Here is a 16,111-nt window from a genome sequence, read left to right as displayed (position 1 = left end):
GAAAGCCCCAAGGAAAGTCTGGTGTATTTTACAACATTTTTACATCATTACTTGTATTTGTTTAAGATTCTTTACATCTTTCTTAAGAGTTGCCTTTCTGACTTCCAGCTTTTGAACTTGAGGAAACGATACCCAATTTTTTAACTGATTTTATTAATAATGTATATTTTTTGCTTAAAGATGTCACCTACTCTTTCCTTTTCAAGCTAGTTCCGTGCCCCCAGAAGCAGATGGAAAATTTATACTGACTTCAAGTATGTTGATCGTGTCCCAGCTATGGCAGAAGACAAGCTGCAGACAAGCTGAATGGCCACTTGACTCTCACAGGATATGATAGCTGTTGAGATGCCTTGCTGCCTTTTGTCTTAATAAGTACTGGTATTATAGGCCATATATTTAGCTTTTTTAAAATTACATAAAAGGGAAAGTATGCAGCGTTGCTGGACTCAAGGAGAATGTTTTCTGTTTGTGCTCCAGAACAAGGATGCTAATTAAAACTTTACAGCTTGGAAAGTTCATCACTGTGCGTTCAGTTCCACTAGCTCAGTGGTAACAAAACATTCATGGTAGTGAATTTCATATGGTGGAAAATGTATTCATAGTATGAATGTTCTAGTACAGTACATTCACATGCATTGAGCAGATAGTATTAGCATGAGCAGCCTCCGTGTGCTCGTAAAGGGCAGTCAGTGCCAGTAGATCTGAACAGCAGAACTGATGTTATTTGCCATTTCCGTTTCGAATATGAAAGTATATATTTTCCTGTGGGGCAAAAATCAGTTGCTAGGGGAAGTTTGAGCAGGCACACAGTTGATATTTTATGCATATAATTTAGGTAACCTCTGAGATGCAAGTGACATGGAGGCTTAGTTGTCCTTTCCCACTTCTACCTACCTCTTTAGGGCAGCACAAAGAACTTCAGGGAGGAATAAACAAAGCACTTAAAATTCCTTCTTCTTTCTTTATCTTATTCTCAGGGGAAATTGCATGTCAGACAATTCTTGAAGCAGAATAGGTCCTGTGAAGGAATAGTAATGTGCTTGAAGGCAGTATTATGATTAGAAACAGTAAGCCTGAAATTTTCTGTAAACTGTTTCAGATCTTAGTAGTAAGTATTCCAGTGGTTAGCTGAGTGGAAAAATTCCTGAACTTATGTTTAATAAGGGTCTTTTTTATTGTATCTCAAGTTTGCAGGTAACACAGGCTGAGTGGTACAGTTGGTAAGCTTGAGGGAAGAACTACCATACAGAGGGACCTTGACAAGTTAGAGAGGTAGGCTTATGCCAACCTCATGAGGCTTAACAAGGCCAAGTGCAAGGTTCCTGCGGCTGTTGGGGGTGCAGGAGGTCAGGTGTACCGGGGTTGGGGCAGTGGAGAGATTGAGGGTACCCCTGAGGAGAAGGACTTCGGGGTACTGGTGGGTGAAGTGTTGGACATGATCCCGCAGTGTGCACTTGCAGCCCAGAAATCCAACCGTATACTGGACTGCATCACAAGAAGTGTTGCAGCAGGTCAAGGGAGGTGGTCCTGCCCCTCTACTCTGCTCTCCTGAGACCCCACCTGCAGTGCTGCTTCCAGCTCTGGAGTCCTCAGTATAGTAAAGACATGGACCTGTTGGAGCAAGCCCTTGAGGGGAGACAGGGTGGGGGCAGAGAAGTGATCAGAGGGGTGGAACAACTCTCCTGTAGGGAAAGGCTGAGAGACTTGAGCTTGTTCAGTATGGAGAAAAGAAGGCTCCAGGGAGACCTTCTTGTGGCCTTTTAGTATTTAAAGGGAGTAAATAAATAAGAAGGAGAGAGGCTTTTTACTAGGGCTTATAGTGACAGGACAAGGGGTGATGGTTTTAAACTAAACTAGATGCAAGGAAGATCTTAATTTTTTTTTTATCTAACAATGAGGGTGGTAAAACACTGGTTGCCCAGGGAGGTGGTGGATGCACCATCCTGGAGATGTTCCAGGACATGTTAGGTAGGGCTCTGAGCTGAAGATGTCCCTACTCATTGCAAGAGGCTAGGCCTTTAAAGGTCCCTTCCAACCCAAACCATTTTATGATTGTATGATTTGCCTGGCCTTATCAGCCTCTACCTGTGTTTGTCTTCTTAACCAATTCCTTCTCTTGCACTAATTAGCTTGCCATTTTAAGGTGCAGTTTGATGACCCTTACACTATTACTGGTAATACATTTTATTAGGAAGATTTTCAGACAGTTTTCTTTGGCTGGTCTGCAAAAGTTTAAAGACTTCTTGAGTGAATTTATAAAATTATTCTGGCTCTTTCTGAACTTAAACTTTGAATAAGAGCCTTTAAGAAGAGTGTAAAAATTCTGAAGCCTAAATATGAGCTCACGAAATGAAACTGCTGAAATTTTTCACAGCAATGAATTAAGAATCCTAAATGAACCAAAAAGACATTAAATGCCTTGCTGCATAACAGTACTTTTGGATTTTGTTACTTCTGCTGCAACTTGAGCTGAACTAATTATGAACATCTGTGTTTATGTTAAGACGAGATAGTGTGGATGGAAACAGGTATAATGAAAAACTATGCATGATTTTCCATTTTTGTGTGCTGCTTTTTAAAATTATTTTTCCTTTATTTTCTAGGTAGGCAACATACATCAATGAAAATACCTGTTTAAGCTTGTACTTAAGCTTGTACCTCTTTGCTTCTAAATATTTTGCAGTGCTGCCTAGATATTTTTAATAAAAACGGTTGTTCCTTAAGGAGTTCCCAACCTTCCTGAACAAGGAGATGAGCGAAAGAAGAGAGAAAGAATTATCTTTGGGTTTTAGCTCCCAAAGTTAAGAAAGAAGACACTACCATAAAGATTTTTGTATCTAGGAGTCAGCCAGTAAGTGTGTAGTAGTAAATATTTAGATTGAGTTTAGAATATGTTTTTAATTGAAGGAGGAGAAAGTACTGCCCTCTGACATATGCTTACTTTTCTCAGTTTGTTTTGGGGTAGAAAAGGGACGTTAGGAGAGGGGAGGTTAGGTTTGTAGGGTCATGGGTTTATTTTGCCAAATTACCTAAATTGCATGCTCAGAGATGAAGAGTGGATAGATCCTACAAGGATGCTGAGGAGGGACTATTCATCAGGGACTGTAGTGACAGGACAAGGGGTAACGGGTTCAAACTTAAACAGGGGAAGTTTAGATTGGATATAAGGAAGAAATTCTTTACTGTTAGGGTGGTGAGGCACTGGAATGGGTTGCCCAGGGAAGTTGTGAATGCTCCATGCCTGGTGGTGTTCAGAGCCAGGCTGGGCAGAGCCTTGGGTGACATGGTTTAGTGTGAGGTGTCCCTGCCCGTGGCAGGGGGGGTTGGAACTAGATGATCTTAAGGTCCTTTCCAACCCTAACTGTTCTATGATTCTATGATTCTGTACTAAGACAGTTTTATGTAAAGGCCACTGATACTAGTGGAAAGGTTCTTACTGACTTAAAGGAAGCCTGGATCAGCTCCTGCTAGTCCCTTTTTGTGCCCTTTCTCCATCCAAAGCCAATTAAAGGGATCAGTGTATTGTAAAGACAACAAAATGGCAACTGAAAACTGTGATCACTGATGATTTTCATAGCTGGGAGAAGTTGAGCTCAGCAGTGCATTTAGCACAGTGGACTTCCACTTCTGTCTCATATCCCAGAAGCCACCATTCTTGTTCTGTGTACTACAGATGACTGAATTAGGTTTTTAATATATGGAAGGATTTCTATATAGTGGTAGTCTCATAATCATAGAATAGTTAGGGCTGGAAAAGACCTTAAGATCACCTACTTTTAGAGTACACGTGCACATATTTGTGTTAGCATAGTAAAAGTTCTATTGCTAGCTCTGTTGGTTTTATATTTTCCTGTTGTATATTGAAACTTCTGTGATTAATTTTAATGTATTTAATCTGCAAGAGAAAGTGAAGCTGTGTGTAAATATATTTTGATCTCAAGATAAATAAATCTAAACATAAATTATTTTTCCTTTAAATATTATTACATGCTATCTATAAATTAATCAAGGTCTCTGCATCTGAAAGTGTAACCTGAAAATCTTGTATCCATTTATGTATGGCTATATATGTGCGTCAGGCACAAATGGTTATCCAGCAAAAATGTGTACTAGCAAATTTGTCTCTGTGATTCATTGCCATTGACTTCAGTTGGCAGTGTTCCTGCAAGTAGCATGGGTGGCATTATGTCTGCATGTGTCTGTAAGCATGTTCTTTTTATCCAGAAAACAGATTGCAACTGTTTAATAGCAGACATCTGGAAAGCAAACCATATGCACTGAGGTCCTGATGGCCTGATCTTTTCAGGCCAGCTGCTTCTATGCCAGGTTCTTCTGGCAGCTAAAGAGCATGCAATCGAAAGAGGTTTTCCATTCATTTCACAGTCACAGGTATGGAATGTTCCAGATATGCCCTGGACCCTACAGTGGCTTACAAAACTATAGCAGAAATGCTGTGTTAGAAACTCAGTTTTCCTAAAGGCAGGTCTGCTGATTTTTTTTCCACAGTAGCATGGTATAAAATGAGTGCAGGCAGAGTGATAGCACGTTCAAACATATGCAGGAAATATTTAAGGGAAAGACGTTTGTTTGGTTGGATGGTTGTTGTTTGTCCAAATATAGAGTTCTTCAATCTTTACTATTAGTTACTACGTTCTGGTTTTAATATTTTGGCACGCTACCATGAGCAGTGGCTGTGCGTTTCTCAGTAGAAAGGAAGGAAGACTATTGTCTGGTTTAGTATTTGGCAAATAATATGTTAAAAACATTTGTGAAGCAAAAAAAAGCATTCCTGAAGTGGGAAAACTACTTAAACTGTATCAGGCATAATTAAAATATAATGAAATAATAAAATCAGATATTTCTGCTGGTTTGGAAGCAGCAGAAGGAGATGGCTGAAAATTACAGGCTACGTGGCTCACTACAGGGTGCTGTGGTAAGGCAGTAATGATTAGTGATGACTGAGGATTTGTCTGCACATTTTTTTTCTTTTTTCCCTGCTCTGTCTCACCACTGCTTAAAAAGATGAAATGCATCTGACTTGTTGATTAAAATGTAACAAGCCTTATGTATGTACTGGTCATTTGCTACACTTTCTGAATTTCCCTATTTTAAATTTTTTACTTGTAAACAGAAGCCTAATTTCTTTAGAGATCCACAGATGAAGGATTTTTATTTTACTGTTCTCCTTTTCTTTCTCTTTATTAAAACATTAAGTTTTCAGCAAATACTTGATATTTTAAACTTACATTTGATGGTGCTTTGCCTTAGCCACTAAATAGATATCAGAATTCAGTTTTTAGTGTAGTCTTCAGCACAAAATGAAAGAAGCTTGTGTCTCAGAATGATACAGATTAATAGCTGCTGCCTTTTTTGCTATGCTGCAGCCAACAAGTCTTTAAAAAATACTGCTACTGATTATATTGTGCTTTTAATCATTTTATTGTTTAATTATAAATTAAATGGAAATGGTAAAAAGTCAAGTACCATCACAACTTTTCCTTGATAGTTTTATGATAACTTATTCTTTGTAAGTCTTATTTATGTCAAACTGTAGTTGAAATGCAATGATGCTCTCAGAAATATGTGGACATACATAGAATCATAGAATAATTAGGGTTGGAAAGGACCTTGAGATCATCTAGTTCTAACCCCCCTGCCATAAGCAAAAATAAGGTAAAAGTAAATATATATTGCAATTAGAAAAGTAAAGGAGTTGCAAATTGAGAATACAAGTATGACTTTCTCTTTCTGCAAATCCAGTAAGTTTATACCAGGCTCTTCCCCTCTAAGATTTTGTATAAAGAAGGAAATGCACTGACTCATCAAATGTCAAGCTGAGTAGACACCAGCAATGTGAAATCAATTTATGGCTAGCAGTATGAGGTATTATGAAATGCTATTCTTGATTTTCTTCCTTTAAGTTCTTTAAAAGTACAAGGAAATAACTTTGTCATAATATTCTTTGTATCCTCTCTTACTTGAAAGACAGGTGCTTTATTGCTTCACTGTCTAAACTGCAGTGATTTACCACAGTAGTCTGAGATTAATATTTGCTGATTTGAAGTTAATGAAACTGTGCCTGTTTATAGTAGAAACAAAACTCTTTGATATTTGTAGAGATACTAGTGTATAGCTCAAGAAATAAATTTCTCAAAACACTTCTAATTTAATATCTATCTAAACAAATATTCCTTTTTTATTTTATTAAAAAAGAGTATCTGATTTCTCTAAACGTTGGTGTAGTAAAAGTGAAGTAGATCTCCTAGTCTGTGCCTCAAATCACACTTTGGTGGTGGTTATTTCAGGCTATTTACTTGAGCTCTGACTGCCGTATGAACTACACCCAAGACAGACAGGATATTGAGAGGGCATTTGTCCTAAATTGTCACTGTTGTGAATCCATATTACAGAGATTCTTTGCACCTTCTGAATGACAGTTTTAGTCACGTATGAGGCTTTATATTATGCAGTTAATACTCAGTGGAGGTATCACTAAAGAGATTACAGGCAGAGGTGGGTGTTAGGATGAGGTGGCTTGCATATCAGAAAAATATTTTAGAGCCCATGATTCTAAATAACAACTTCTCTTCCTCCTTTCTATTATAAACCAATTTATGCTTTTGAAACTTGGATGTATCTGTTACAGCAGACACTAGAGGACGTAACTTGTTTTAGTCTCTTGTTATTGCAACATTGCAATATGACAATATTCTTGAGGTTGTCCAAATAAAAAGGAATACTCTTTAAATTGGCAATGATTGTTCTGTATCACGGTATTCTTTTTATGCTGCTTGCAATTGGTGAGTCTTCATCTGCTTGTGATTACATGATGTATTTGTTAAGCTGCATGACTGCAGATAAAGGCAGAGCTCTGTTCTGAGGTTGACATGATCCTGAGAGGTGCATGGTGAAAACCACCTATGCCTTCAAAGATCAGGTTATGTATTAACTCTGTGTTGAGTGTAGATAACTTCCAGACTTGAGTCTGTGTCTTTGGAAGATGTCTTTTGCTTTGTGAGCATACCAGCTTATGTTAACTGTTACTGAGAAATATTTACATTGCACTTAGTTATGCAGGGTAAAAGTTCTTTGCTGTGCTTGGTGTTTTAAAGGTGGTCATGAATCAACTGAAGGAACAAGCAGTAAGATACAGGCAACTGGTAAAAAAGCATATTTGAAGCCCACTGTTGTTGGGGCTGTATTTCTTTCATTTTATGTTTGCTTCATTGGCAAAAGACATGATAATGTTGGAGGCTGTGAACTGTTTTTTGGCATTAGCCACCTGCATGCTGTAAGTGCTGATCAGTTTTCAAAATGGGATGCAAGTGTAGGGAACAAAGAAAACCTGAAAGCTTAAAGACGTATAGCAGCAGATAACTGTGTCAGGTTATCCTTGTTCTAAAGCTGATTCACAGTAATTAAATTAGTGTAAACATCTTCTTCCTCTTAATCACAAAGGCCAGGAAAATCTTAAAGGGAAAATCTGTAAGGGAAACAGGATGAGAACTGGCAGGGAAACAGGAGCAACTGTTAAATCTCTCATTCCGAGAAAGAGTTCATATACTTAGGAAAAGTCATTCTGTGAGGTGAACGCCTTTTCTCGTGATTAAATGTTTTAGCAGTTTCAAGAAGCATGTACCTGGGAAGTATTTAAAACACACTTTGATTGTGTTTAAATAATGTTAAAATGTTGTTAAATATTAAACATTTAAATAATGTTAAAATAATCTTAAAAAATGTTTAATAATGTTAGTGCACCTAACATTCAGCAGTGCTGAAGTAAATACTTAGTGCTCAGTTTGGTAGAAGGCATCTGTGGGTATGTACAGGTACCTACAAGTTAGATTTATTTTCCAAGTAAACAGTCACTGCTTAGACATATTTCCAGCAAGAAGATAAGGAGTTTTCATGGAACATTGAGCTATGAAAGTGAAATTTTGCAGAGTTTGTGCTCTTGTTTTAATCTAGATTCAGCCCCTCTCCAGGTTCTAGGGCCCCATCCTGCCCCATTTCCAGGTTTTGACTTATTTCTTTTCAGACTCTCAATCACAGGGTTTTCTGCCAAGGAAAACTTTACCAAGATGTCTTTTGAAAAGCAGCAAAGGAGGAAGACTTTGGTACTACTAAAAGGATTATTGCTAACTTTTTTCTTTTTTTTTTTTTTTTTGTCATTAATATGCTGAATAAGGAAACAATTTTAAATAAATTATGAGTTGTTATTTTTCTGTCTAGAAATCATTCATCAAGCATTGATTTTAGAAATATATTAAAATAATATATTTAATTAGGTTGGCCTGCTACACTAATCGTTGGGCTTGTTGGTGAAGTAGGTAGGAGATAATTCTACAAAATATGTATTTCCTCATGAAATTTGCATTTACAAATTCTTTCTTTTAATTGACTGTCATATGGAGTGGTTTTTTTCTTTCCTTTTGCAGGAAATGGATCTCATCTGTTACCTAACAGAGCAGCTGTTTATTCTGAGCTTGAAAAATTCCAGGCCTCCATGTAGTAACACACCTCTGCTTAAATTACACAGAATTCAGGCTTGATCTCCTTATGGAGGTTGCAGCCAATTTATATGCATAAAGCTGACAACAGTTTCATGCTGTTGTCATCAAAACAGTATTTTAGGACTTTCTGTCTGCAGTCATAGTAACATTAAAGCTCCAGAGAAGTGAAGTATTAAGGTAGTATAATGGTTAACTGGGCGAGATTCCAAGGCTTAAACCTCAGAAGACTTTTTCCTTTTTTCTTACTTTCTCTACTTGAAAGAGCAAATTTTTTAGACATTTTGAGTGTTGTTATTCTTGATATAGAGATGAGTGTGTATGTAAGAGGAATAAAGTGAGAAGGAAAAGCGAAGAGAAGTCAGCTTTTATAAGGCTAAGTGGAAGTAGTGGGCTCTGTCCATGGGAGTCCTTCTCATTTATTGGAGCACTGTTTAAGATATGAGAGAGTTTTGTTCATGTTGCCTTTAACACCATGCAAGTTTTGTGTGTCTTTTAGACATGCTGTTCTAAAATGCTGAATTTTCTGCTGAAGCTTAACTTAAAGTTACTGTGCTGGTCTATAGATGGGAAATTAGCTGGTTTTTTCTAAGGGCTTCTTTTCTCCTGTTTAGAGGAAGATTATAAACTCTTTTACAAACTGTTCTTTTTAATATAGTGAAATGAGTCCTAAGAGTATCCTGAATGTATCTTAAGGAGAGAATGAACATTTTATTTCAGTGATGCGTAGACATTGGGGATGTGCTTCACCCAAAATGGATATGGAATTATTTTAAAAGTCAGATTGAGAAAATGGAGGTTATCGCAGAGAATCTCTGGCATCTGTGAGTAGAAAAGCAGTGCTATGAGCAATGTCCTTGTCCACTTCAGTGCACTAACAACCTACTAGTCCTTTTTAAAGTCTCCTGCAGTTGTTGACTTGCCAAACCTGTGCAGTGAGCTGTCATATTCAGTGAATGCAAAAGCAACAACAAAGTTTGAAATGTATTGTTTTCTTTTTCCATTTTAACTGAGTGGGAAAAAAAGCATTTCCTTCACCTCTCAAAAACTTTTGCAGAGTATGACATTAGCTGCCACCTTTACTGCCTTGAGTCCTGATACCAAAATACAATCTGGTCCTTTCCTGTCTTTTGTTGTTGTTCTGAAATATCAAAGCAGTATGCTGCCTGACTTTCATGGTGAACAAACATCTGTACAGACCTGGACATGGCAAATACAATTTTACTGATGTTGTTGTGCTATCTAGTTTATAGGCTGGCAGGAGAAAAGATCCTGGCATCTGGCTACTTGCCCTCTGTTCCCTACAGGCCAGAAAATGGGTGAGGAACGTCAACAGGAGCTTCAATGCACATGTAGGCTCTTCCAACTTAGCAGACAATTGATATCACTATGCTTATGGCTGAACTATGATGTATTAATTGTAACTAGCAACTGATAAATGGCAGAAGACAGAACAAGTGAGAGGCTTTAGAACAAACTGTTCACTGAGTTGATTCCAAATGGCTGTTAGCTCAGTGTAAATGTGGGTTGTAGGAATACTTAAGTGACATCTGGAAGTGAAAATTCCTAAGTACCATATTCTACTCTCTTAACATACACCTAAAACTGGAGTAATTTTTTTCAGTGATACTGCTATAAGTACTTCAAGATTAATCAATGTTTAAAGTTACAGACATGTTTTTTTAACTACTTTGAGATATGCTTACATTTGAACTTTAGACCAATACCGTTGTAGTCCCCCCCACAATCACTTACTAGCCAGGATCGGACTCTCAGCATCTAGTTACACCCATGTTGCTGTATTTGAGAAAAATGTGAACATTTATCCCAAAATTTGATCTGGAAAAACAGTATTTTAAAAAATCAAAACAACAAAAATGTGGTTGCTCCATAGTTGCTGAATAACAGCTCACAGTAACAAAAACAAACAAGCAAAAACCCACAGGTAGTTTTTAAGTGTAGGCCCAGTCTTTCAAATGAAAAAATAGTCTTTATAAGTTGTAATGAACTTCTGAGTATATTTCAACATCTCATGACAGCTCCAAGAGGAACGGGCTGCCGTAAGTACCCAGGAGCTCCACATTATAGTACAGCTCAAGAAAGACATGGGCTTGTTAGAGTTGGTCCAGAGGAGGGCCACAAAAATGGTCAGGGGATGGGGCACCTCTCCTATGAAGACACGCTGAGAGTTGCAGCTGTACAGCCTGGAGAAGAGAAGGCTCTGAGGAGACCTTATAGTGGCATTTCATTACTTAAAGGGGCCTTATAAGGAAGACAGAGAGAGGTGTTTTACTATGGCCTGTAGTGATAGGAAAGGACTTTAAGCTGAAAGAGGGTAGATTTAGATTAGATATTAGGAAGAAATTCTTTACTGTGAGGGTGGTGAGACATCAGCAGGTTACACTGAGAAGCTGTGGCAGCCCCATCCCTGGCAGTGGTCAAGGCCAGGTTGGATGTGGCTTTGAGCAATCTGGTCTAGTGGAAGGTGTCCCTGCCTGTGGCACAGGCTTGGAATGAGATGATCTTTAAAGTCCCTTCCCACCCAAACCATTCTATGCTTCTGTGAACATCATACAGTGGCTTTTCTCTCTGTTCTGTTTCCTTTTCATCACAGCACATGACTGAAGAAAATGTACTGAGTGCCTGTATGTTGTGTGTATTTATGTACATTCTTAGTCTGGTCCTTCAAATGTTACTAGCAGAATAACATAGCTCAGCAGTCTATAATTAGCTTTCAACTAAGCTTTTAATAATAATCAATTTATTATGTCTCTTGCTTTTCATGATGTGTATTTTTTCCCCATTCATTCTTGCTTTCCTTCAGTTTTTTTCTCTTGCACACTTCTCAGCATATTGTATCACTTTTCTACGTTACTGCCAATTTGTGAACTTTTATTTCTCTTTCTGTTTCTATTTTGCCTTAAGCCTTTTACTTTTCCTGCTTTTGGTGGGTTTTTTGTTTTATTTTAACATTTATCTCCAGAAGAATACAATGTGCGTGGGAGAGGCATAATAGATGCCTGTTGACAGCAAAGTGAAATAAAATGCATGAAAGAATGTTCTAGGGATGTTAAGTCCTGGAGCTTTGCTTCCTGATTGTTGAAGATACGTATAACACAAACCCCCTATGATTTAAAAGCTTTACCTGTTGTACCTCATGTCCATAGCTGCCATTTTCATTGAGCTCCCTTTCAGACAGACCTCTTTCAGGTTTCTGAAAGCGATGATGTGCATCTTACTTGATGTGCTCACACAACTGCCATCTGACAGCTGTGAGGCCGATAGTGAGACAGTGTGTACTGCATCACTTAAGCCTCTGATACTGGATCCCCCTTCCAGGGGGCACATGCTTGACCTCTGCTACTCCTAGCTCTGAAGTACATATGTGTTCTTCATTGCCTGAAAAATTGCATTGGTTTTTATCACATCATAGGTTTATTGATAGATGTAATTCATGATGCGGTACATAGTGTGTGTTTGCTAGAAAAAGTTAGTTCATTACTCCTCATTTAGTCAAACTAATTGACCTCTGATTCTTCACCTTGCCATTTAATTGGACAAAGTAGGAAATCTAGTGGTTATAAGGACGTCAGCGCGTAAGATAATAGAAGCAAACGTAGTAGTAAAAGTGTTAATTTAAGACCTTTTTAGGATCTAGGTAAAAATTAATTTAGTCAGCTGTCTTTCTTTTGGACAGGATAACTTCAACTAACTATGGATGATAAGTGGGATGGAGACTGTAGGTCTCTGTAAAATTGTCTTAAGGAATGTGTTAGTTTATTTTTGCCAAGTTGTGTACTTCAAATACATATTTATGTATATTGTTAATCAAAGACATCTAGCTTTTTATATGTTTTTGTTTTTAACTGCTAAAAGTTTTCTAAAGTATTTTTTTTTTCCTTCAGCTGATGGAGTCTGTGTGTTTAAATGCTTGGTTAATAGAGACACTGAATATTGTCGTGTGGGAAAACAGTCTTTGTTAATTACAGTGGGATACAACAGTGCCTTGATTCAGTTCAAATCGCAATCCGGTAAGTACATTTTGAATTTGTGAGCATCTTCTCCTTCCTGCTGTGCTACTGTATTGCTGAAGTTCACTTCAAAGTATGTTGTCTTCTACCTCTGTTTCATGTTGGCTATTTAAATATTACATATTGGTATGATAATTCACCCAACTTCATTTGCCTCTCACCCACTTCATCTGCCTTTTGGGGAGTACGGACCATCCACATAATGAACATAACATTTTCGCAAAACAACTGCAGATTAGTTTTCTGAAGAAAGCAAATGCAGATAACATATTCATATAACTTGACTTCATAAACTGTAATAACTGGTAAATGTAATGCTTTGTGTGGGCAACCTGTCACTTGTTGTTCCCCATTTAGAAGCGTCTTACAGATCTATTTGCCTGTGTAGTTAGCTGAGGTAGTTTAACATACACCTGCAGTTGTTAGAATATATATTTTGTGTGTGAAAAAGAAACTCAACCCTGTTTTAGAAACGCAACTATTGCAGTAGAATTTAAAGATCTGTATTTTTTACTTCCACCTGACTTGTGTTTTTGTAAATCCAGCAGCTAAGACTATTTAATATGTGCCATCCTCTTGTCCTCATATAGACTTTTGGGAAAGCACTCTTACTTTTTATGAAAGGAAATTCAAAGGCTGCCTATTTATGTATATGTTATGTATATTAGTGGTGGGCAGCATAGCCACAACTCATTTTGAAATTGTGTAACTACAGTTAACATACAACTTTCCCTTTAGCAATAATCAGGGGTTCTTATATAGCAGCCTGCATCAGTAGGTTTGATGATTTCCAGGGGGACGTTATTTGTATTATCATTATTTGTATTTTATCTTGTGTGGAAAATGAAGCACAGAGCAATTAGATTAGATTTTTGGCAGCTTTTTTAAACATGCTGTTTCAATGGATTGTTATATGACAAATTGGATGTAGATAGGTTTGTGTAATGAGTTGCTAGTCCTGTGTCATCTAGACACAAAAATGAAATCTTGCGTTTCAGGCTGAAAATGTAGTTTTAATTTTTTTTTTTTTATTTTTAACCTGATTTTTTTCAGTTGCAAGGCAAATCTTGGTAGCCTTTGAAGTCCTACCTGGTTATAGTCTTTCATCTGTATCAATCAAGAAAAACTATTCACATTTTCAACCTCTTACCTTACTAAAACAATATAAATGTAAGATAAGAATGACTGCGAGTGTCTGTTGTTTTGTTTGTTGGGGTTTTTTTTAATCTATGTATCTGAGTGTTACAATTCAGGTTTGTGCTTCCATTAAGTTTTTTCTCTTGAGACTGCAACACAACTGTTTTTACAGACACCCACATCATAACTGAAGAAATAATTGAGATTAGGTAATTAAGCAAGTTATTAGCTCACTGCTGAGATAATTAATAACCAATAATTAAGGACTCTGGCAAGTTTTTCAGTACTCTTTGGTCTGCAATCCCTACCATATATTGCCTACCAAGGAAGGTTCTGATTCCAAAAGGCACTGATAGTTTGAGATCCCAAGGCAAAAGAAGTTTCTCGTAGTACTGTTCCTCACATTTACAAACAAGTATTTGGAAAAAAAATCCATCTAAATTAAGTAGTTTGGAATTTTTCCTGAAAGGAGTGCTTTGATGATTTAGTGGTAAATTCAGGCTTCTCTTTAGCTATATTCCTGGGTGATTTGTGTTTAGTTTATTTATGTAACTACATGTTTTGAAATAGATAAAAACAATACAGGTAAGTCTCAATTTATTACTCCTGATTATTTGTTAAAATTACTAAATTGTGTGTTTTCTATATTTTTTCCATCTTTAAAGCTCAGGGGAAAATAAATTAAAATGACCCGTTAGTCCATGAAACAACTCATTGATAAAATGACTGAAATATATTGGTTTGTCAAAGTCTCTTCAGATTACGTGACAAACGGAATGTGTTGGGTGCTGCATTAAGCTGAAAGTTACTTAGCAGCACCTAGTCTTGAGAAATTCACATGTTTTTACAAGGAAATTAAGGCTATAGAGAAGTTAACCTTTTTGTTGTTTGCTGTGTACTGGTATAGCTGTTACTCTCAAACTACATTTGCAAATGTTTGTGTGTATAATAAAAAATAATGTTGTGATCAAAAAATGGACTGAAAATCAATTTTTCATCTCTTAAAAATGTTGTAAAAATTCACTGTTAAAGTCTTGGGTATTTAAGTCCTCTGTCTTTTATAAAGGCAAAGGAAGATGAGGAGTGAGGAATGAGAGGGAAATTCATACCCTGCTTATGCCCACACTGAGAATTGTTGTTCTGGTTCCAGCATTTTGACAGCCATAAATCATAGATTGTATATTTCGTTTCCTGCTGAACATATGTTAAACATCTGAGTAGGATCGAGCAGGCAATAAAAATGAAAGTTAGTAGCCTACAGCCTTCTTTCAAAAACAAAGATCATTTATCTGTAACAGATGAACCAACCAGTCTGTAACTCATCTGTGGCAGACTTAGTATGTAGCTCTCTACTCTTCAGTGGAAATGGCCTGCTTAATTTAGCATGGATTTAGTTCATAAGCATAGGATGAATTGCTGTTTTGGTGTCATGGTAGAATGGATGTTCCTTTCTTCTCTTTCAAACCTCAACCCTGGTCTCCAGCCACTTTCACAATGTATCCAGGCACTGGACATGCCAATAGTTGGTGTCTGTAGATGTTGGTTTAGTAGCACAACTTATCTTGAAAGTTGTCTGCCAGCTGTAATATCTGTGCCACTTGCACAGAAGCATAATATATGTGGGGAAAAAAGGTTCTATTTACAGTTTTCAGCACATAGTACTTGTGGATCTCCACATATACAACTGAGCTAGAGACATATGAGTACATGTGTCTGTAGATACATATATACGAAATATATTTAAAGCATATGTTGTATTTTATATGTGCAAACATACATGCTGTTACTGCCATATAATTTAAGCGAAGGAACATGGTTTGTCTTATGGTGATTTTTTTCCCAAAAAATTATTAGTTCATGTAATGGCATATGGATCTAGTGAGCTATGATTCCATTAGCAAGTCACAGAGAACAGAAGGAACAAGCTTGTAGAACAGAGCAAACGGTGTTGGGGCCTTGGTATGCAAACTATAATCGTTTGGGAATGAGGCAAGAATGAAGGGTGTGTTTACTCTGAACTATTTTTGTTAAATTTAATTCAGAAGGATTCCAGTTAGTGTGTACTGAGACCACTCAGTCATGCAAATCAAAGCACTGTAAGTGGGGACAACTGATAGATACACCTCAAGATCCACAGGTTGCAAGGAATCTGTTCAGCAGTTTAAGAATTTGTGTCAAATAATAAATTTTCGGAAGTAAAGGACCAAATGACTCTGTGGTCGCTTGTTGGATTATGCTTAAAGTAGTTATTCTGTTTTTCAGAAAAACAAAAGAAAAAAGAAATAGTTTGTTTACCTGAAACTTGTTTTATTTGAGTTAATTAAAAAACAGTTACATTCACAAATGTCTTTAATCTTACAGCTTGAAACTTGCAGAGGTTTATTGTGTAACCAATGAGGTGCAACTTGTTGAGAGAACTTACTCAATGCATTG

General features: G+C 37.0%; 1 protein-coding gene across 1 annotated transcript in view; it reads left to right on the top strand.

Moving 5' to 3' along the window:
- Positions 1-16,111, top strand: part of LOC308232215 (histone-arginine methyltransferase CARM1-like) — a gene marked incomplete at both ends in the record, with an annotated part of 57,531 nt that overhangs the window by 5,935 nt on the left and 35,485 nt on the right. Inside the window, one exon of the mRNA XM_080638290.1 lies at positions 12,416-12,541. Within this exon, the coding sequence (XP_080494416.1) occupies positions 12,416-12,541 (126 nt within the window). The remainder of the gene's footprint in view (positions 1-12,415; positions 12,542-16,111) is intronic.

This window comes from Psittacula echo (genome assembly GCF_963264785.1).
Source record: "Psittacula echo genome assembly, chromosome: Z".
Classification (NCBI taxonomy): domain Eukaryota; kingdom Metazoa; phylum Chordata; class Aves; order Psittaciformes; family Psittacidae; genus Psittacula; species Psittacula echo.
The sequence above is the reverse complement of the archived record's forward strand: the minus strand, read 5'-3'. Positions and strand labels throughout refer to the sequence as shown.